This window comes from Athene cunicularia, assembly GCF_003259725.1.
Source record: "Athene cunicularia isolate RWA chromosome 3 unlocalized genomic scaffold, athCun1 chr3_part1, whole genome shotgun sequence".
Classification (NCBI taxonomy): Eukaryota; Metazoa; Chordata; class Aves; order Strigiformes; family Strigidae; genus Athene; species Athene cunicularia.
In genome coordinates, this window is record NW_020799097.1 from 90,573,700 (window position 1) to 90,594,580 (window position 20,881).

Sequence of the window (20,881 nt, forward strand, 5' to 3'; positions counted from 1 at the left end):
TTCCCATCCAAAAGGATACCAGCAATAACGGGGTGGACCTGGGAGGAGCTGAAGCTGTTTGGCACACAGGTACGTGCATGTTCTGTGCAAAGGCGGGAGAGCTCAGTCCTCCGATGGGAGCTGCTGTGCATTAGTGGAGCACACCTTCCCTCGCTGAAGCCGGTCTCTAAGAAAAACCACCTACCCAGCAGCCGGCTGAAAGATGCCTGGTGCCTCTCTTCCCTCCTGGCTGCCCAACTTCTGAGCAACTCCTTGTTCGAGCCTGGGATGGCAAGGGATGGGAGAAACTGCCTTCAAACTGTTTAATAACAGTGATGGTAACCTTTGACCTTGCTGAATAGCAGCGCTTTTGACCTTTTGTTTGATAAATAATACAACCACTTACTTCCCGATCCTTATCAGTGTTTAGTAATTGGGGTCAAGACAAAGCAAGGCAGAGTACAGTTACCCACCAGACTTGACTGAACCAGGAAGAATTTCCTTAAGCTATAGATTTTCTTTTTGATAGTCTTCAGCAGGACAGGCAAAGACTGGAGACTGGGTGTATTAGAAGTTCCGTAACAGGCTAAAGAGCCTCTCAGCTGTTAGCATCTGGTTTGAATCCAGCTGTGGTTGACAGTGGCAAAAATTCATTATAGTCTCAGGTTGCCTCTCTGACTCATATGAAATAAGTTTGCCTTGCAGTTCTACTGTTTACTGGCCAGATAACAGCCAAAACATAAAATATTAACACACGGTTCTAGAAACATCAGTGATTAAAAAGCCTGAAAATTCCTATTCCCATAGAGAAAATCAGACTACGACACAGTGTTAGGTGGCAGCGTGGACAAAAAAGTTTGTGGTCACCCCTGCATGTTCCGCCTGATTCATGTCAAAGAGAGGTGGTTAACGTTCAGGAATCTGAGCTGCTTTTTGTGTGGTGTAAGTAAAACTAATGGGTCAGACTGTGTGCTGTACAGCTCATTAAACATCTCACTTGAAAGACAAGCAGGTGACGACTGTAACAGGCAGCAGTCCCAGAATCAGTGTTTTCCTTAGAAGTGAACAGGAAATGGATGAAAAAGAAAAAGAAATTTATGACGTGACAATGGATTTAAAGGTAAGTGCATACACATATATTTATATAATGCACACATATAAAAGCTTAACGTTCCTGAAGACGTCAAACAGAAATTCTATTTGTCTGAACAGCTGCACAGTCTCATTATTTATTCATTGCATTTTGTATTAAGCCAGACTGCAAGATTTTTAGGGCAGGAGCTGTTTCATGGATGTCTGTCTGTATGTGATTCAGCACAATAAGCCTCCAAAGAGTGATCCAAATGTTGTAATTCATAAATAAGCCATATATTCGTAGATGTACATGAGCTAGGTAAGATCTGTAAAAATAATACTCTAAACAGTGAGATCCAGAAGGGTCTTTTTACTGCTGTTCATGTAAGAAATGAGGAAGATGGAGCCCTTTGTGGTATCCCAGCTAAAGTGCAGTACAGTTGCAGACCCTCCTGCTTTTTGGACTTAGGCCTCCCGAATGGAGGAACACCTGTGCAGGTCAGTAACTGCATTCTTAATGGTCTGGCTTGCGGTGTCTCTGGGCGTGGGGACGGGGTTAGCTTTACATGCGACTGGCACTGGCAGATGCCTGCAGGCTCTCCAGAGGCCTGCTTTCTCCTTCCTTGCTCCACAGGAAGGCCTCGGCTGACCCACAGGCGACACACAGCCTCCCCGGCGAGATGCCCAGCCGTGCCCAGCTCTCCTGGAGGGAACCTCGCCGTGCCCTGAGGGGCCTGGCAGGGCTGCGTGGAGCCCTGTTCTTCATCGGGGTCGGGCCTGTGTCGTGTTTGTCGCTGGCAGCTTGAACTGTGTGGAATGGAGCCTCCTGCCACCAGCGACCAAGGAGATGGTTGTGCAGGCTGAGCAGCTGAAGGGCCGCTTCCAGGGAGATCCTTCTTTTGAGTATGAGTACACTGAGATAAATGCAGAAGATGCTGAAAGGTTGATTGAAGATGGTAAGGAGGTAAATACAGCAAAACACTTTCGAACTCTGTTACAGTTGTACCACTCACGCTGGACAGGTGGTGGATCTTCCTCCTCATTTGTAACATGCAGGCTGAGCCTGTGCTCAGGTAGAATATATGTGATTTCTTCTTCACTGTCATTGTGTAGCAACGGCTTCTTGATTGAACTCTTTCTTCAGTTACCTCTGGAGTTACACATGACTCAGAAATATTTTATCTCCCTCATGTTTTATTACGCACAATTGATACAGATCCTTACTGCGGTTTCTGAAGCTTTAATAGGAGCTGCAGGCACCATTCTTTATAAATGAATAGACAAGTGATAAGTAGCTTAATTGAGAGGGAGGATAAGAAGGGTGAAGGGAGGGGATAGTTAGCTCTCTGGTGAGGCTAGACTGGCTGCTCCTAGCCCCATTTTCTGTCATATCTTATGAGAAGAATGTCAGATCTGTGGTCCTCCTCTTAGTGCCATTGGGCTCCAAGATGATGAGTCCATTGTGGTTTGTACTGTCACCTCGAGTTTGTTTTCAGCAATGACAACAAGGAAAGCACTGCCTTTAAAATTTGCCTATTTTTCTTTAAAGCCCATGATCAAGGAGGAGGCCCGCCTCGTAGCTACGATAGAACAGATAGACAGAGCAGTTGGTATCATTCCCCGGGGGGCATTTGTGAAGACTCCTCTTGGGTCTGTGCATGAAAACAGAAACTTTGAAGGTAAATTCTTATTATCAGGATCAACTGTACTTTGATCATAAGGGCTGTAAATTTAGATGACTTTCTCTAGTTGATGTTTTGATTTCAGTTTTATTTTTTCCTTGGGTATGATGAACAGGGAGGAGAGAATCCAGTGCCACTAATGTTCAGGTGCATGATTCAGCTCTGGAAGGTGGGAGGAGAGTCAGTAATGGCTCTGAGTCATTAAACCTGTAGTTTCATTTGCCTGTGTATAGTTTATGTCAGCGTTTAGCAATTATAGCTGCAGTGAATTCTTCATCTAGATGTAGGATGTAACTAAATGGGCACAGAGAGTTGGTCTCAAGCCTGTGGCTTATCTGGGACTGCAGTTAGCATGGTCTGCAATGCACAGCACTGGGGGGTCCTGCCACACATTTCTGGCAAGTCTTTTGTGGAGTCCACTAGAGAAAGGTTGTGATTCTATCCTATGCTGTGGGTGTTAGAAAAACAATGTGATACTTGATGGTATAATGAATGTTAGCTCACTGTATTAATGGTCACCAATGGCTGTTTGCAGGTCTTTCTTTGACTGATGCAAAAAAGTTAAGTTCCTATTTCCATTTTACTGAGCCTGTTAACCTGAAGAGTAAAACCCTGCTGGAAAAGGCTGACCTGGACCCATCCACTGACTTTCTAGACTCTCTGGAGCATGATATCCCACAAGGTAAAGGTAGCAGAATCAACAGGTGAAATAAAGGGGAAGGCAACCTGAGTAGTCTGGGAAATACCAAGGTGACAAGGTGTGTGTTACTGTGGAGTTGGTATCCTTGGGAGAAGCTCCTGCGAATCTGTAAAGGAGCTTTATCCTTTACTGAATAATGTACTTAATTCCTTTTTTAGGCAATTCTAAATGTTTACAGTGGTAAGATATAAGTGTACCAGGGCTGTCACATCCTCACAACAGGTCTGACCACACCAGCAGCACCCTTTGCCTGAGTGCCATATTCCCTCCTGAGTCCCGTAAAGCCTGTGACAGCTGGTGTCCCTATGGGGAGAGATAATTCCACCGGTGATAGGGGGAATTTATGTGGTTTGAAGTATTTCATACATCTTGTCCCACTCAGTAATGCTCTTCTTTATCTAAATGGGGTCTCATTAACACTAAACTGATATCTCTGAGAGGCTGAATTCAAACATTCGTTTGATAAACTGTGTTAGAAATGCTGTAGTGTGGAATGATCTGTACTCTAGTGGGATTATGCACTGTGGAAGGAGAAAGGAAGATTTGCATACTGGAATGTATATTCAGTTCACGTCTCTACTGTTACGCTGGACAACTGTTAAATATATTTAAAGCCTCTTCCAGGGATTCCTCTGGCAGAGTATTCCTCTAAAGAGATGGGAATGACTTCTTGTTTGTTTCTAACTGCTTTTTGCTGATTTGCTGCATTTTTTTGGATTGGGCCAAGTGTTTTCACATCCTGTTCTCTAGAAGGATTCTTGGGAAACAATCAGAACTTAGGTTTGATATTTTATTCCTATCCTGGAGTAGCAGGATAGGATAGTAGGTGACCTGTGCCAGATGGAATTGGCTGTAAGGACAGTGAATTGCCAGTGCTGTAAATAGCTTTTCAGATTTTGTCATATATATATTGCTCAATCTTTTCTTTGGCAAAAAAGAACTGAGAATGAACCTAGTGAGCTTCCACCTGAATTCAGAACATTTTTGACTGTTCAGAGCATAAACAATGCTAAAATCTAAAGCGTTGTTCAACTACTGGCAGTGTCCTTGCTGCAGTCATTTTCCAGAGATGTAGTCTGAAGAGACTGTGTATTTTTACATATATTGGCTCATCGAGGTGGCCCTTTTGACTCAAAAAGGAGTATTGCAAGGGGGGTTAGTTCCTACTAAGAAAATACTAGCTGCAGTTTTGTACAGTGGTTCAGGTGTTGCTACTGTTTACATTTTTTCCCCCTCTTTTTTTCTAGGGTTTGTTGTAGGGAGACTTTTTAATTTTGTGAGGCCTGAAACCACAGAGCCACTGCAAAAGGGGATGAATTTGGAGTGCTTTCTATGTTTGCACTAGAAAACAGGCATCAAGGACTAAGAGCCTGAAGGCTAGTTTGCATCAGAGCTGACTTTAGCCACCTTCATCATCAGCTGTGATGGAGAATGGCGCCTTTGAAAGATTACAGGTATCATTCTGCAGTGTTTTGCATCTAGGCAACTGGCAGGTCATGCTGTGTGTTAGCCATAAAGATGGAGGTTTTGTTGAAGTCTTTAAATCAAATTTGACTTGTAGCTGTATTTTACCCAGTGGCAGATAGGAAGTGGGCCTCAGCTGTGCCACTGCCATATTTTGTCTTCCTGTGGCAACCTGAGGTCTGTGTAATCGTGAACCTTTGACCCCTTCCTGGAAGGTTGTTGCTGTTGGTGTAGATCTCAGTTCCCTCAAAAAAAATTTGCCTCTTGAAGACTACCTGAGCTCAAGTGCAGCTGAGTGCTTCTTAATGGAAGAGGAGAAGATTTATCATAGTGCCTGTGCAACTCCGCTGTATTGTCCTGTTCTTTTTTGGATTGAACTTGGGGATTGATGGAATGAGCTTGTCAGGCGAAGGAAGTAAGACAGGAACTGGTTACAGGATCAGCAAGGCATGTAGCCTCTCTAATTGCACTTTATCACATGCAGATAGGAGCTCTGACATTAAAGAAAGATCAACTCCCTTCCCTTTAATGAGCATTCAGGTGTCTAAAGTACTGGTTGCTTGTGAAAATGGGGGGGGGGGGGGGGGGAAACCCCAACAGAGGGCAGACACAGGCTTTCTGCTGATTTTATCAGCATGGCTCTGCCAAAGTTGCTCACTCCTGATTGCAAGGCGCTCAAACTCTGGTTCTTAGATTACCTTCCTTCAACTCTGCCAGTGCATGTCAGTCCTGACCCAGAGCAGACAGTGCTTTTTCTGTTTCTTGACATGTTCATAGCTCTGGCAAATCCCCTCATTTTGACCTGAAGTTTTTCTTGCCCTTCCTGGGTAGGTCCTTTCTTGAACAGCTATTGTCAGAGCAGAAGTAGGAATTCCCAAATCCATTGCATTTAGAATTGTGACTGAAGCCAGAATTGTCTCTGCCCTCAACAAATACACAAAAAAAGACTGGGGGTGAGCAACATCTGAGTGATGCTCCCAGCCTGAATTGGCTAGAATTCCCCTAGCATCTTAAAAGACCTAAAGAACAGGACTGAGAGATTAAGGGCTGATTTTAACCTGTCTAAAAGTAAAAACTCTGTTGGAATAGTTTTCTTTATTAATTGGAGACTGAGCATCTGTGATGGCTGTCAAGGGGGTAACTGTCATAAAATGTATGGTGTGTCATTATAGGAGAGCAGAGGTGTCTTACAGAATGGAAAGTTGGAGGCAGAGGGAACATTTTATATGACAGCTGAGAGGTGGGAAGAAAGGAAGTTAGAACTGGGTTGAATAAAGGAAACAATGGTAAAAACAGAGAGTTTAGTGCAAGATTGGAAAACCTGGGGTTTGTAACAAAACTGTCTGCCACCCTGATCTTTACTAGTGATATCTGTGGTGATTGCAGGTTCCAGATTCTGTCTATCTATCAGGTTATCTGTGCACTTTAAGAGTTCAGAATGTGTTGCTGCTCCTCCCCTAATCATACTGTGAGTCTATTTTTTCTTGGTGTCTCAGCTCCCAGAGATAAGTGGCTGTGTCACTTAGCTTTTTTTTTAAAAATGCATTTTTTTATATGATTGTAAAGTGGGAGAATGTGAACCCTGTCTCAAAAGTAAATTCAGTGGGTTTATTCCCTTTAAAATCTCCAGCTCAGAGCCAAACTCATGAATTTGAGTGGCCTGACTCATGATTTTTGAACACGGGGGGTTTAGATACTGATCTTCTGTCACTGCAGTATCAGATCATGTAATGCTTCATTCTGATCCAAATGGCCAGCTGGCCAGAACATTGCATGCTGGGATCTGTAGGTTTTGCTGGCCATATGTCTGCATTAAAGATAAGCTTGTTTGCTCTAGTCTGAGCAGACAATCTGCTCAACTTTATGCACAATTAGATGTAGCCTTTCAGCTGCTGGCAGATTGCCAGCATGGTCCTTTCTGCTGCATGGAGTTTGGCACCCTGGGTGTTAGCATTTCAGGAACTAGAATTGTGGCAGTTTTACATGTTCTTGTAGATAATAGAATGGCAAAGCAAATAGCAATAATTCCTAGCATGCCTACAGCATTTTCACTCGTTGACCTAATGGTGTGTAGATATGAAATAATAGTCACTTTGGCATGATGGGGGAAGTGAAAATGGAGGGGGAAGGATGATTTTACTTTGACCACAGTCAGGCAATGCTACATTCTGCAAGGATAAAGCAAGGGGATGGGAGAAAGCCTAAAGGTACCAGTGTAGAATGGAAAGCTTGGGGAAGCAAAACAGGGCATGGTGAATTCGGTTCTTTGGTGCTTTCAAACTACAGTTCAGAAAAGCAATAACTTGACTCTGAAGATTTGTTACAGATTACTGACTCAGATCACTTTGATATGGAGATAAGGGACACCAACAGGGCACTGTTAAAAACTGATGCAGGAGGGGTGATATGTCAGAGGCAAAGGGAAAGAAAAAATGTAGCTAGGAAAAGATATGAATGGAAATAGGATTTCTGTGAGAAGAGTTTATTAAAAAATCATGAATCCCAGTCAAGAAATGGCTGCTTTTGGCTGAAAGCATACCACAGTTCACTGATGGAGTAAAAGTAGGAATTAGGATTTTAAAAAAGCGCAGTATATAAAGAAATGCAGAAAGTTGGTCACAATTAATGATTGATACAAATTGGAGTTGATAATGAGTAGAAAATGACAAAGGAAGCCAGGATAACCTGAAATAATCCATGACAGCTGTAAGGAGAATTTTTTCAAGTATATTGAGAGGAAAAGGCAGCATAGTAATGGTACTAGAAGCTGTCACTAAATGGTGACAGTAAAAAGGCTGATAAGAATGTGGAAGGGCAGAAATGCTCTTTTTTTTTTTTCTGGTTGGAAAGGAATATGAAGTCAGATCAAATGAAGACAATAGTGTTTCAGACACTATTCAGACTATTTGCTAAGAGAGTGTAGAGTTAGGCAACCTTTTCTGTTCATCAAAAAATGAAAATGGCAGAGCCAAGATAACTTACTTCTGAAATCATCTCTGGAGACTTGTGGCATACTTATAATGCTAACCTTTAATAAATCCCAGCATTGCAGAAATATTCCCCATAACTTATCTTGATTAGTAGTCACTAATTCAGTCACTTCATTCAGAAGTCACTGAAGAGGTGTATTTCTGTACGGGGCCAGAAGGGGCTTCAGCTGGGACCAGTGCCAATACTGATGTTCTTCAACTTATTTATAAATGATCTAGAAGTAAAGGATTGGTGGAGAGACAAATAATGACAAGGGCAAGACAGTTAGAGATCTCATAAACTGGGCTAACTTAAATACATTTGATGTAGCTACCTGCAAAGTCATGTATCTAAGAGCAGGAACTGGAAGCCAGGCTTGTACTCTGGAAGATGTGGCTCTGAAAGGAAATCCAGACACAACCCACTGGACATCAGCTCCCAGTCTGATCCTGAGACTTAAAAGGCTAATATGAGCTGTAGATGTATAAACAGGGGAGTAGCAAATAGGAACAGGGAGGTGACTTTACTTTTGCATATACTGTTAGTGGAATCAGAATGGGATTACAGCACATTGCAAAACCGAAGAGTTGCAGAAAAGAGCCACAAAATGATTCAAGGACTGGTGAGAGACATAAACAGTTCAATCTGTTTATCTTACAGAAAAGAACATGACAATGACTGTATTACACTGTGTAAATACTCCATGGAGTTTTAAGTATTGGGTACTGAAGATCTATTTAGTATAACAGAGAAGGGCATAGCAGGAACCAGCATCTGAAAATTATAGCCAGAAAAACTAAAATGAAAAATTAGGTATAAATTTTAACAGTGAAATGATTACTGGCTAGCAAGCGCAGTGGATGAGTTTGCGTCTCTTGGTATCTTAGTGTCATGCTGGATGTCTTCCTGGGAACTGTGTTTTAGCCAAATGCAAATATTAAGTTGCTAGTCCCAGACATGAGTAACTGAGTTCAGTTTAATGGGCAGTGCTACGCAGGAATCCAGAACAGATGATTTCCTGGTATGCCTGGCTGTAAACTTGACAATAGCTGTGGAGGGTGATGTTTAGCTTGGGCTTCTTCATTGTCAGTGACACTAACACAAAGGTGACAATGGGTTTCTGAGACAGTGACTGAGCGCAGGACTCTCAGTACAGCTGGCTTTGCTTCCTGAACTATGATGCATGAGGACTGAGGAGATTCTTGACTTATTGCTGTCCATTGTAAACTGGGGAGCTGAGACCTCTCATGTAATTGTTGACTGACTCTGTAATGCTGGGACAGATTTTATAGCATTATTCTAAATGGGTATACAGTGGCAGGGGGATCATAGTGGGGCTTGCCTACTTGCTGTTTCAAGATTCAGCTAGAGGAGGAGAAACGGGCCTAGACAGAAGATCATTTCAGCTCCTTTGCTGTTTTGACTGTGAAGGAAGTGACAGCTACTCAGACTGTAGCTCTCTTTCTTCACCTGAAAGTGCAGTGGTTTTGGAGCATTCCTTATACAGCATTACAGACAAAGGGATTTGTGGCTATTTCCTTGGCTGAATACTTTGGGCACTGGCCTTTCTTGATGAACAGTAGCCTGGTTTAGAACACTAACCTCCTGTCCTCTGAGCTTCATTAGCACGCTCTTTATTGGTTTAGCAAAAGCTGGTGCCTAATGGGCCCTTGAAGATGGAGAGGGTGGATTTCTAAGTGGGAGATGGTTTCCTCTGGCCACTCTCAAGGGCCGTTTTGGTAGCCCCATCTTGGCTGCCCCAAAAGCCCAGGTGCTCTAAGGAAGAAGGCCAGGAGACACAAACCTGCTTTATCTCCATGCATTAACATAGCTAATTAACTCCCTTTCGCCCCCCACCCCCCCAGGCGATTAATCCCCTATCAGCCTTGTCTCCAGCCATTTGAAGAGTCTGTGTCTGCAGAGGTATTTACAACCCTCAGCTCACCAGCAGAGAGCAAGTCGGCCCGTTATCAGGGCTCTAAGACAAATGGCTGCCTATCTCCCCAGTGGCCTTGCAAAATCCAGCAAAGTGCTGTGCTGTGCTGGCCACCTACTTTCACCCAGCCTCCCTTCTCGCTAACATTTCACAGATGTGACCTGAGCCCTCCCCTTTCATTGCTTAACAATAAGCAGCACCTCCCCAGCTCTGTGAAAGCTGAGAGCAAGAGCACTTCTTAGCCTGCCAAGAGCCACACGGGGACAAGGCTTTTTAAGCTGTCTCACTGAAATCCAAACTAAAAGACCCATAATGAATGAGAGGGCAGTGCTTCACGTTAGCAAGGATAAAAAGAGGTAGCCAAAACGTAGACTGAAATGTCTAGTGTGGCTCACAGCTATTCCTGGTTGGGAGAGGCATTTGAAACTGAGCTGCAGTATCCCATGGAGTTACCTGACATTTATACAAGTGGTTTTGACAAACAAGCTTCATAACATAGTGGTACAGAAGGAGTGATACAGATTAGTGTGCATCTGAACAGTCGGCTTTCAGATGTGGGAGTTGAACCGAATAGCTGGCTCAGCGAGTTATTAGTTAAAGCATTGGTACCTGAATTTCTCTGTTAAAACTCAAGTCAGCTATCCCTAGAATTCTAGGATGGCCATAGCTGCTACCTTCCAGCAGGGCGCACTATGGTGCCAGCATTGTCAGTGCTAAGCACAGAAAAGGAAACCACAGAAAAGTAAAATGAGAAAGGAAAGCACCAGGAGCAGCATCAAATTGAGAAGGTATGGCCCGAGTTTCCAGCCTGTGTGTGGTATACTGACCTCCTGAACTGTAGGTATGGAGAAGGTACACTGTCCCTTCCAGGCTTAGGCAATTTCTGGAATGGCCACTGGGCATTTCAGTAGCTTTCTTAGCACCCTTAGTGATTGCAGGCATGCAATGGACATACACAAACACATAAGCATGTCTCTTACATCCTTCAGAAGTAGACACTCTTCATTTTGCTAGTGATGTGTGGACTGGGGAGCCTTTAGAGGCTGTTAAGGCCACTCCTGCAGTGACCCAAGAGAGTTGCCTGGGAGCAATATAGGATGTTGTCCCTCCTACAAGCTGGGGTGCAGCCAGCTCAGGAGTTCAAGATCAGACTGGAACCTCTCATGTGGCAGCAGAGCAGGACTCCAGTGCTAGCTAGTATTATAGCTTTTGACTGGCTGTCCATGGTCTGCCTTGATTTCTGGAAAGGAGTCTGTTTTCCTTGGGCTTTGTGTCTAAGGGTAATAAAGCAGTGCATTCACTGCTTTAGGGTCCTAGGTCTGTATCACCCCAGGGGTCTTGTTTAGTCAGAGGCCTTGGATGAGTTTATACTGGAGCAGGGCTGCCCATCAGCTGAGAGCTGTGGTGGAGTCTTTGCCTTTCTGACTGCTGCAGTGGAACAACGAGGACAGAAGCAGAGTGTTCGTAGCAACTTTCCAGGGATTGTATTTAAAGTTTTTTCCTTGTTAGTAAAAGAAATCATCACCCACCCTGTCTCCATTTCAGCTCCTTGTTCACTGGACATGGAAAGAAGAACTCCTTGCTGAACTGATGGGAAATGCTGGTAAAGCCTCTTACAACCAGAAGTTGTAGTTTTATCAGTCAGCCTTGGCCTAACCCTTTCTCTAGGGAATGATGAAAAACTACTTGCAGGGGAAAGCCTAGGGCTGTCTGTGTGTCACTAAAGTCTGAACAAGGTCAGCTTTTGCTGGCAGTGATCTATCTCTGAAGGGGCTTCATGTGAGAAGTGGCAGTTCCCGCCTGTGCAGCAGCTGCCATTGGTGTTAGCTCTGTGTATAGCTTTCATTTGCTGTTTGCTGCCCCTTTGGCCACAGAATTTTTGCAGGGAGGGAGTCAACAGGCGTTGTCTTGTTCTACTGTAAACAAATATAATATGGTTTGAAATTTTGCATACTGAAGTGTTGTATGGCTGTGTATAGAGGGAAAAGGAAAAGGGATGGTTGATCTATAGGTATATTTGTATAGCAGTTGTGCTGTGCAGAGATAGTTAGGCTATCCCAGGCATTGGAAGATGCTTAGCCATCTTTAGTGTTCAGAATTAGCTTGAATATCAACACAACTGCACTGTGCTGCATGGATATTCTCAGTGTGACAGTCTTCTCAGAAAGTGGTAAACTCTTCAGGTAATTTGGGCCAGAATTCCTATCTGGTTTAGTATGAAAACATCGACAGTTTATAATCCGTGCCATCTGTTCCTTGTCCTAAGCCCCTTTAACTAGTCCTGTTAACTTGATGATGAGGTAAGAAATACAACTGGGGGATTGACAGGGCTTGTAGCCTTGCCCCTCCTGCAGGAGGGTGAATTGGATGTGCTCTAAGCATTTGGTGGGTTTTGAATCCCAGCATCAACTGCTTTGTGTTCTCTCAGAATTCAGAGATCAATGTGAGGTTCTTTGCCTCTAATCTAGCCCCTGTTCATCATTATCACTTCCTCAAAGTGGCCAGTGCTTTGTTATCAGGAGAGGCAAAATCTTACAAGGTGGCCATAATCTCCTCAGAGAGTCAGACAGATATTCTCCTGTGGGTAAGAAAGTGACAGTGACCGAAAGCTCTAGGGGGAAGCAGGCTAGAACAAAGCTGTCCATTGCATCCTTTCATCAAACTGTTAATCTTTCTTTCAAAGACATCACATTTGTTTGGTGACAAAAGCCCCAAAGAAGCTGAATTGAGCCTGAAATCCTGTAGCAAGATTTAGAGGAAGCGTCTTTCATTCAGAGCAGGGAGGGGCAAGAGACTCCTTCTTTTTCTTTCTACCAACCAATGGGCTCACAGAAGCCCACGAAGGTGACGGATTAATGCAGGGGCTCCCCAGGTAGATGCTACGTGACTCCTGGCACGCTCCAAAAACGTTTCCACAGCGACCAGCAGAACAAGAAATATGGAGTGTGATGAGATCCAGCATAAACTTGTGCTTGGAAGAAGGGTGCTTTGCCACTCAGAGATTTCTAAATTTACTGCAGAAGACCCAAGATACAATGATCTATATTGTCGTTGTCATAATCCAAATAGCAGGGATTTTAATCAGTTTTCCCTACTCCTTATAAGTTTTTATTGCATATTGTCCTGCTGTTTTCTCTAGTGTGCAGCCCCATTACAAATCTTTGTTCTGGATGCTTTCTGTGCAAAGTCTGCATATTTTTCATAACAACAAAAGGTAAAAAGTGTTCTAAAGGATTCTATCTCTATTCTAATTATCAGGTGGATTTAGGACTCAAGGGCAAACTAACTGGGCTATAAGGGATACTAATTTGATGTGTATTAGTTCTGTGCTAGCTTTTTCAGTCCTTCCCGTCCTCTGCTGCTCATTTATGTCTGTGTATTGTCCCTTCTTTTGTGTTGGCATTGCTGGCTGTGCAGCCAGATTCCAGCTGGAAAAATAACTTTATTTTTGGCTAGACTATTTTTCAGCCAGATCATTTCCCTGACCTGGTTCACTGAGCAGTAAATTAAATAAACACTTTTGTGGTCTCTATGATGGAAGAATGATGAGGGAGGGAATGAGGGTTTGAGGGCAGAGGCTGCTTCAAACTGGATTAAGCGGCACTGTTGTCAGATATCTTAAGTATGGCCTGAATTTCACCCAGTACTTGGAGGCACCTGAATACTGTGCATCTGCGACAACACTGCAATCCCTGAGTCTTCCTTGTCAGTGGGAAGAAGGTATTTTGTCTGTAAATGGAAGGCCCAGGCCCATCTTAATCATTTGTGCTGCAGAGGTGTCCTCAGTGAGAGAGGATAATGAAGAGAAAAAGCCTCTGAAGTAAGATAATTTTACTCTGAGGTTTGGGCATGGTTGTATTTGTGTGTCAAAGACGTGGCAGGCATTAGGACCACGCAAGAGCCGCTTGGCAGCGTCTGACTGTTTGTAAGCTGTGCTTTCCTGGCTCTGGAGGCTTTTTAAAATAGTACTGAACCTGCAACCAGTCTGTGTTTTTATTTAATTATTATTAAATAGTTATATGGGGAATTGGAAATATTGACAGCAGTGTTAACATATGGGGTGCAGGTGGTGTGTCAAGCAAATGAAAGAGATTTAGTTTGAAGCCAGTAAGTGGCATGAAGGAGTTTGAGCCCCACATAAGAGTGTTTGGATGTGTCCTTATGGCTGGTAGGCTATGCGTGAAATGTCCGTGTGGGGAAATTTGTTGAGAGCCAGAGCACAGTGACCTTTCCTTACAGCTGCTCTGCTTTGCCATTTGTCTTTGTTTCCTACAGACAGCAAATTAGAAGTAGGAATCTCTTCCCAGTGTAGGATTTTCTGTTGGAGGGAAATGGAAGCTAAATCCCACGGGTGCAGGAGCATTGTCAGAACTAAGTGCTTGGGGTCACAAAGCCAAGCAGTGGCTGCTTTTGCAAAGGGAAGCGGTTATGCTGCCCCTCTCTGGATGTTAATATTTGTCCTGTAACTGTACTTCACTCTCACTCAGGACTGACTGCAGCAAGATATGTTATAACCTGATCTTGTGGCAGCATATTGTGTTAATGGTAAGTGCAGCCATCCTGTAGCTGCTTTTCCCTTGAGACACTTCCTCCTTTGAAGAGGAATTGAGAATGTCACTTTTATGACCCTCTGTGAGCTTTTGCGACATGGAGCCTCTCTATCGGGCTGTCTAGCTCTTAAAGCTGTTTCTTCTCAAGCTTGCACTGAAACGAGGCACTGCTGAATCACCTCCAAAGCAGCAATGTTATGAGAGGTCATACTGAAAGTGGACCAGTTATGGCAGGAAAGTTCTTCTGCAAACAAACCTCTTAAAAGACTTTTGTTTAAAAGTTAATGTCTCACGCATCCTATTGCCTCTGTGAATTACAGGATTCAGCCTGTAGCGGAGACAGACGTGGGGGATGAGACAGGGATTTCTATTGGCGACTGGAAAGGAAGAAGGAGCTGAGAAGGAGGTTGACTTTTGAAATTCAGCCCTGGTGTCCTGGCAGTTGTTGAAGGGCCATAAAAAAAAAAGGCAGTGGTTTCACACTGGGTGAGCATCAGGATCTTCAAAACACTTTCTTGTTTGGGAAAGATGTAAGGAACTCCTCAGAATTCCTGCCTGTGTTTGGACGGGTGGAGGCTGCAGCCTGATCCAAAGAGGGAATAGGAAGCTCCAGATCTTCATCCAGCGGATATTTTTCCCATGCTCTTTCCTCCCACGCATCAGCTCCCTCCCTTCCCTTCTGGAGCAGCAACAGGCAATAGTTTCAGCACAGACAGTGCTTGGCTTCCTTAGGTTTGCTGGGTGCAGCTTAAGAATTAACTTGATCTTTTAAAAAAAATATATTTTGAAGAATGGAAACCTCACCAGAGCAGTTACTGTGAGAAACCTCTAGTGTGAGAGCAATGACCTCCTTTTCCCTGTATCTCAGTAAGCTTTGCATGATGAGTGAAGTAGATCTGCTGCCTGATTTAGGGACAATACAGGCTACAGCTCACACACAGATGCAAGTTAAAATAAGTATTTAACTCTAGAAAAGTCAGCTTTTCCTTGTTGTCTCCTAGTTCTAGTTGTATTCCCTCCAATGCAAATAATAGTAACTTAAATTTTTTTTCCTGACAAGTTTTATCTAGGTGTGCTTTACAGATTGATGCTCTGAGCTTCCCGGACTTCCAGTAAGAGACATGTTGTCTGTCACAAGGACTGCCATGGGATATTCTGAGCCAATGTTAGAAACGATTTTAACCCAGTATCCTGCTTCTGCATTTTTATAGTAATACAGATCTACACCTACCTATGCAATGATTTTACTCCAAGAACCATTTGTAATAGCAGGAAAGGTTAAACACCACCCCCCCCCAAGGGTAAAAGCAGCATTTAATTTTCATGATTCTCCTCATCCCTTTTTATACTGTACTATTAAATGCATTTCTAAGGTATTCTCTTGAAGGAAGAAAGAAGGCATATTCATTTTAAGCTATTATTTAATACTGTTCATTAGCTACTGACTGAGGTACTTTTAGAGTGATTTATGACATCATTATTTCCAACTCCTACAAGACAGGTGGGCCTGAAAAAAACATCTTGTTTGAAGATTGTGAGATTTGAGCTGTGATGGAAGGGAATACAATTGTCTTGGATCTTTCAAGGAGAACAACTTTCTTCATGTCTCATGAGGTCAAATATTAATTTTGTTTTCTGGACCATTTCCTCAAATACTGATAACTTGGTGAGGTATGGAAAAAAAAAAAGTACTGAGATAATGGGCTTTCATTTCTTCCTTTGAAGAAAAGGACCAAAATAAGCAGATAGGTTCCAGAACTTTAATGTGATTTCTTCTTAGAAGACAGACCAGCACAGTGTATCGATTGCAGTTTCTAAATGGGTTTTGTGTGTTGCAAAAGTCCAGTCTGGAAAAGTATACTCAATAAATCACCTTTGATAGCTGGGTTAGAAAAATGTTGTCAGTGATCTGTTTAGTCAAAGGTAGAAGGTGGCACTGCTGCTGCTGTTTGGCTTTGCAGAATAAAGAGCAACGTTATGACTAATCATCATTCTGGCTGAAAACAGGATCCGAATGAAAATGACATCATGGTTTCAGGCAGTTTCTTATAATTTTTTCCTGTCCTCAACCTATGTTGCATTGGTCTCCTTAAGTAACCTGCTTGTTTTGTCCAGGTCCTCATTTCACAGCAAGACTTAGGCAGCATCAACAAAACTTTATTGTCTGTATTTGCATAGAACTAGATGCAGAATCAAAGATCAGTGAAGAGCTGGAAAGTGTAATAACTTAATATTCCCCAAAGGTCTCACATTTATGAAATGACAAATTTGAACCCTTTGAGAGTTCACAGCTTGGACAGATGGTAGGGAAGTGAAGCAGCTGCACATCACAGCCTTCAGAGATCTAGCATAAAAGTGAATAGAGCTGTCTTCAATTATATCTGTCCATTTCTGCCAGGTGTGAAGGTGCATGGGAAGTTCCTTTGATCATTAGTTAAGTGCTGATGAATACTCCACAGAGATTGATAAGCCTGTGTGACACTGGGTAAATGTTCTGAGGAGATCATGGATCCATGTACTGTATTGCCCCAGAGCATAGATATGGGAATTTAATCAAATTGAACTTGATTTAATCTACCTTCTCTGCGATTTTGTCCAACAAAAGTCTGAATCCAGATATGGTTCCTGAGAGTATTAGTATCCCTGTTTTCCCTCTCACCTTTCCCACTTGTCATGCTCCAGGTATTTCTTTTTGTTCTTTGTAAATAGTCTGGGGCAGAGAGTTCATCTGTGTCCATGAACATACATACACAAGCTATTACATGTACCCAGGCTGCTGGATGCTTCCAGTATGTTGGGAGGTGTTAGCAACTAGATAATCCCTAAAGGGTTTCACCACCCAGCAAGGCAAGGCACAGTCCTATTCTTGACAGACTTGCTTCTCAGAGGACTGGTTCTAAATCAAAGACAATAAGAATTCCTCATTCCATTATCTTTTTGTCAGAGAAACTCTTCCAAAAGCTTGCAGTCTCCCCTGCAAACCAATGCATAAAGCTGTAGCAAGAACCACCAGTATTTGGAGGAAGGGCTTGCAGATCATTTCTGCAAGTTCAAGCTGTAAGAATCCTGCACTGAAAACAAAGTCAGCTTAGTGTTCAAAGGAGAAATGGAAAAAGTTGTCACAGTTACATTCAGACCTATATGCTTGCCTCTTGTTACTGAACACCCCTAGGCATAGTCTAGCTACTGTCACTAGCAAATGCTGAAAATCTGTGAAGTTCAGGAAACTGTTTGAAAGCTTGTCATTTGACAGCAGATGGCTGTAGTGCTTCAGCCACGGGATGATCTGCCTTGTAATAGTGTTCTTCATCTAGGTTTCCATGCTATCCAAGTAGTGAAGTTTCTTAAGAACATGAAGATTTTGTCGGAAACCTGGTCAGTCAGAATTTGTAATCCCATTGGCTGAACCATAATACATGTTTTTGCTCCTGGTATGACAAAGATCCAGTCCAGTTTGTGTCCATACGAGTGGCACTGGTGAGACTGCGTGGGAGACTGGGGCTGCCTTGTATGTGAAACCACTGCTTGTGAAGGCACTAGTTCGTGTTTTAACTAGGACCTACACAAAGAATGTCACAGTGCAAGGAAGCTGAAAAGATGGTACACACCTGCACTGATCCTGCCCTATATTAAGTAGTGCTTTGCTTTACTGTGGTTCCAGCTCTTTGTCTTTAGTGGCAACATAGAGCTGAGTGAGTCAGAAGTAAGTTCAGGAATCTCCCAAGTCTTTAAAGACTGTGAGTGTCTCTTTTGTACTTCTATCCTTCAGCCAGAGTCAGTTTGTCAGAAAGTTCAGCGGCTGTCAAGGAAGGTAGGTGTTCTTGCTTTTCATTTGGTTCCATGTTTGTACATAACAGAAGAGGGTACTTCCGAAAGATAACAGATCAAAGATGACACAGGACTTACACTATGCATATTATGATACAACAAACCTGTGTAACTTGCTACTGAAGGAGATAGGGGAAACAGTGGTGTCCAAGAAACCTTTGAAAAGTACTGAAATACAAAGAGAAGAGATAGGTAAGAGGTGAGCAGCACGATTTATGACACCTGGCTTTACAGAGCTTTGAATTGTGTTGTTTCTTTCTGATTCTGCAGCTACCATATATACATTTCCCCTTAACTTCCCTCCTCCCTCAAGCACTTGAATACTGTAGTTTGCTATGAACTGCATAAGAGACTACATGTACTGTGAGCGAATGTGCAAGAGCCCAAAGCTACACAAACACTGATTGCCCAGCTAGCTGCTGCCTCTTGGCTGCCAGGCAAGCCAAACAGCCTGTGCTTCCTTGCAGCTGCTGGCAGACCAAATAGCTTCAGGAGCTGCAGTCAACCCTTGGGCCACGTCCTGTGGAGAGCTGTTGTAGGAACTTGTGGTGTTAAAGCCCTTCAGCCCTTTGTCAGATGTGACTAAAATTGGCCAAGAGTCAGAAGTTAGTGGGAGGGGGAGGACTGGCAGCTGACAGCAATCACAGAAGCCCTTCCCCAGGCTAACCATGACATGAGTAAGCATGAGTCACAGCATAAATTGATGAGCCTAAAATTATCTACAAGGATGAAAACCATCTAACTGGCCCTACACATTACAGGCTTTCTGTTTACTCTGGAATTGGCAGATTTTGGCTTTGGGTGCAGATAGGCTGACTGCTTGACTCCAGGCCAGTAGTAGCCTGACAGCTCCAACTGCATTTTTTTTTTTTAAATTTGGGCCCACTGCTTTTGTTTTGAGATGGAGATTCAGCAGGAACTTTCTTCCCTACATTGTAGCCTCTAGGCATTACTGATTTGGTGCTGAAGCTGGTATTTTCTTCTCCTGGCAGCTCCTTGCTGTCCAGCATTGAATCCAAGCTGATGCTCCAGCCCCCTCCCCTTCGGCATTGTTCCCAAACTGTCATGTCAGATGCAAAACAAATACTCAGTGGCTTAGAGCTCCTTGCATCCACAAGAAATTGCATTTTCACACTGGCTCTGAACCTCCTCTGCAGGGCCAAAGCAAGATTAAAGTAGAAACTAATCCCTTTGCCCCTACCATGCACATCCTCTTCAAGTGAGGAGCCAAAAAAGACTGAAGAGAATTCTGTAAATTTCTCCGAGATGTTAAATACTCTGCTTTTCTTTTCTTCTCCTTTCCCAGTCACCACACCAGGGAAACCAGTCTTCCCTGGGGCAGGAAAGCGCCTTCTTCCTCTTCCCACTATTAATGCTACAAGTTTATTTTAAGAAGAGATTTCATACCTATGCATGACTGCTATAGCTAGTCTTGGCTCTCTATAGCTATTAGCTAGACCAAGTAGGTGGCAGAGCTTGTTAGAGTAACTGCTGCCCACTCGGAAGCAGCCAAGAATAGCTGTAGTCTCTCCTAGGGATCAAGTATACAAGTCTGGAGCACCAGGGGTCTCTTCCTGTGACGCATAATATGATATTACCATCATAGCCATGGGAATATGCTACTGTGTGAACCCAGAGAGAGACATCTGGAAACAAGGGGAGTCTATAATGCCAAACTGACAAAAGAAAAAAGGACATCAAAGTTTCTGGTCTCCCCGACTTCCCTCTATAGGCATCACAAACTCTAGTGCAGCTTTGTGCACTGTTAACCGGTCAGACAGAACTCAGTGCAGTCCTGCTCTGAGCTTAGGGACTGCTTGCTCCAGGAATGGTGCCTCTTCCTCCTTTCCCATGACTGATGAGCATGTTCTCACACAGGCTCCTGGACTGTCCAGCTAGAGAAGGGAGGCACTGTGGTGGTGCTGCGAAGCCTGCTGTGGCTGGGACTGACCTTCTACCACGTCCCAATGACCAAGCAATATGGCTACATCTACTTTGGCTCTGGTGAGAAGAACTTAGATCTGCCCTTCATGATGTGACTCTCCTGTCTGGGACGAAGACTCGAGAACATTTTGAATTTATACTTAGATTTCTGTTTACTGCTTGTTCTAATAAATGTGTGAAACCTCTGCACTTTGAGTAGGCTTCTTCTGTGCTTGGACTCTGGCCTAGATTCTTTTCCTAGGACTTCACTGTGTGCAGTCCTCCCTCAACTCCATAATGAATTCCCTGTAATGTGTCACTGCAGATCCTTTAGTAACAAATGGCATTTTCTTCCATGATGGGCAAAGCCCTAGGTCAGAAATCAAACCTTGGCCATCTGTCTGATTACAAAGGCACCATGCTTACACAAAAACTAATTTGGAGACAACACAAATGAATGCCTGCTGTCACCCATGAATGACAAACAAAAACAGAGTTGGACTCGGAGTAGAAAGCTGATGCATACTGTAAGGGATCTGTACTAAACCCTGAACTCTAGAAAGGCATATTGAAGAAAGGAGAATATTTTGTTTTTCAGATGTCAAAATTAGAGGGGTCTTTCCAGTTCATGGCACTAAACTATGGAAAAAAATTAACTGCGGGCATCACCTGGTCTTTCGCAAAATGTGTTAGTCAAGGTTCATCTTAAGGCAATGGTTTAATCCAGTGACTTCTCTATTAGTAAAGCTCACTGAACGGAGCTACCTGCACTAGA

At 43.4% G+C, this 20,881-nt stretch overlaps 1 protein-coding gene across 1 annotated transcript; it reads left to right on the plus strand.

The window, feature by feature from the left end:
- The first annotated feature begins 1,051 nt into the window (after positions 1-1,051).
- Positions 1,052-20,312, plus strand: RSPH9 (radial spoke head 9 homolog). The gene is made up of 5 exons (XM_026844605.1): positions 1,052-1,099; positions 1,721-2,017; positions 2,603-2,732; positions 3,271-3,417; positions 20,062-20,312. The coding sequence occupies exons 1-5, from the start codon at positions 1,052-1,054 to the stop codon at positions 20,220-20,222; spliced, it is 783 nt and encodes a 260-aa protein (XP_026700406.1). The 3' UTR covers positions 20,223-20,312.
- Positions 20,313-20,881: the final 569 nt, after the last annotated feature.

Bases quoted from the DNA above. Each gene is read 5' to 3' on its own strand.
- RSPH9 (XM_026844605.1), top strand. From the start codon at position 1,052: ATGGATGAAAAAGAAAAAGAAATTTATGACGTGACAATGGATTTAAAG. The intron at 1,100-1,720 runs GTAAGTGCATAC...GGCGACACACAG, and splicing joins ACGTGACAATGGATTTAAAG to CCTCCCCGGCGAGATGCCCA. The intron at 2,018-2,602 runs GTAAATACAGCA...TTTTCTTTAAAG, and splicing joins TGATTGAAGATGGTAAGGAG to CCCATGATCAAGGAGGAGGC.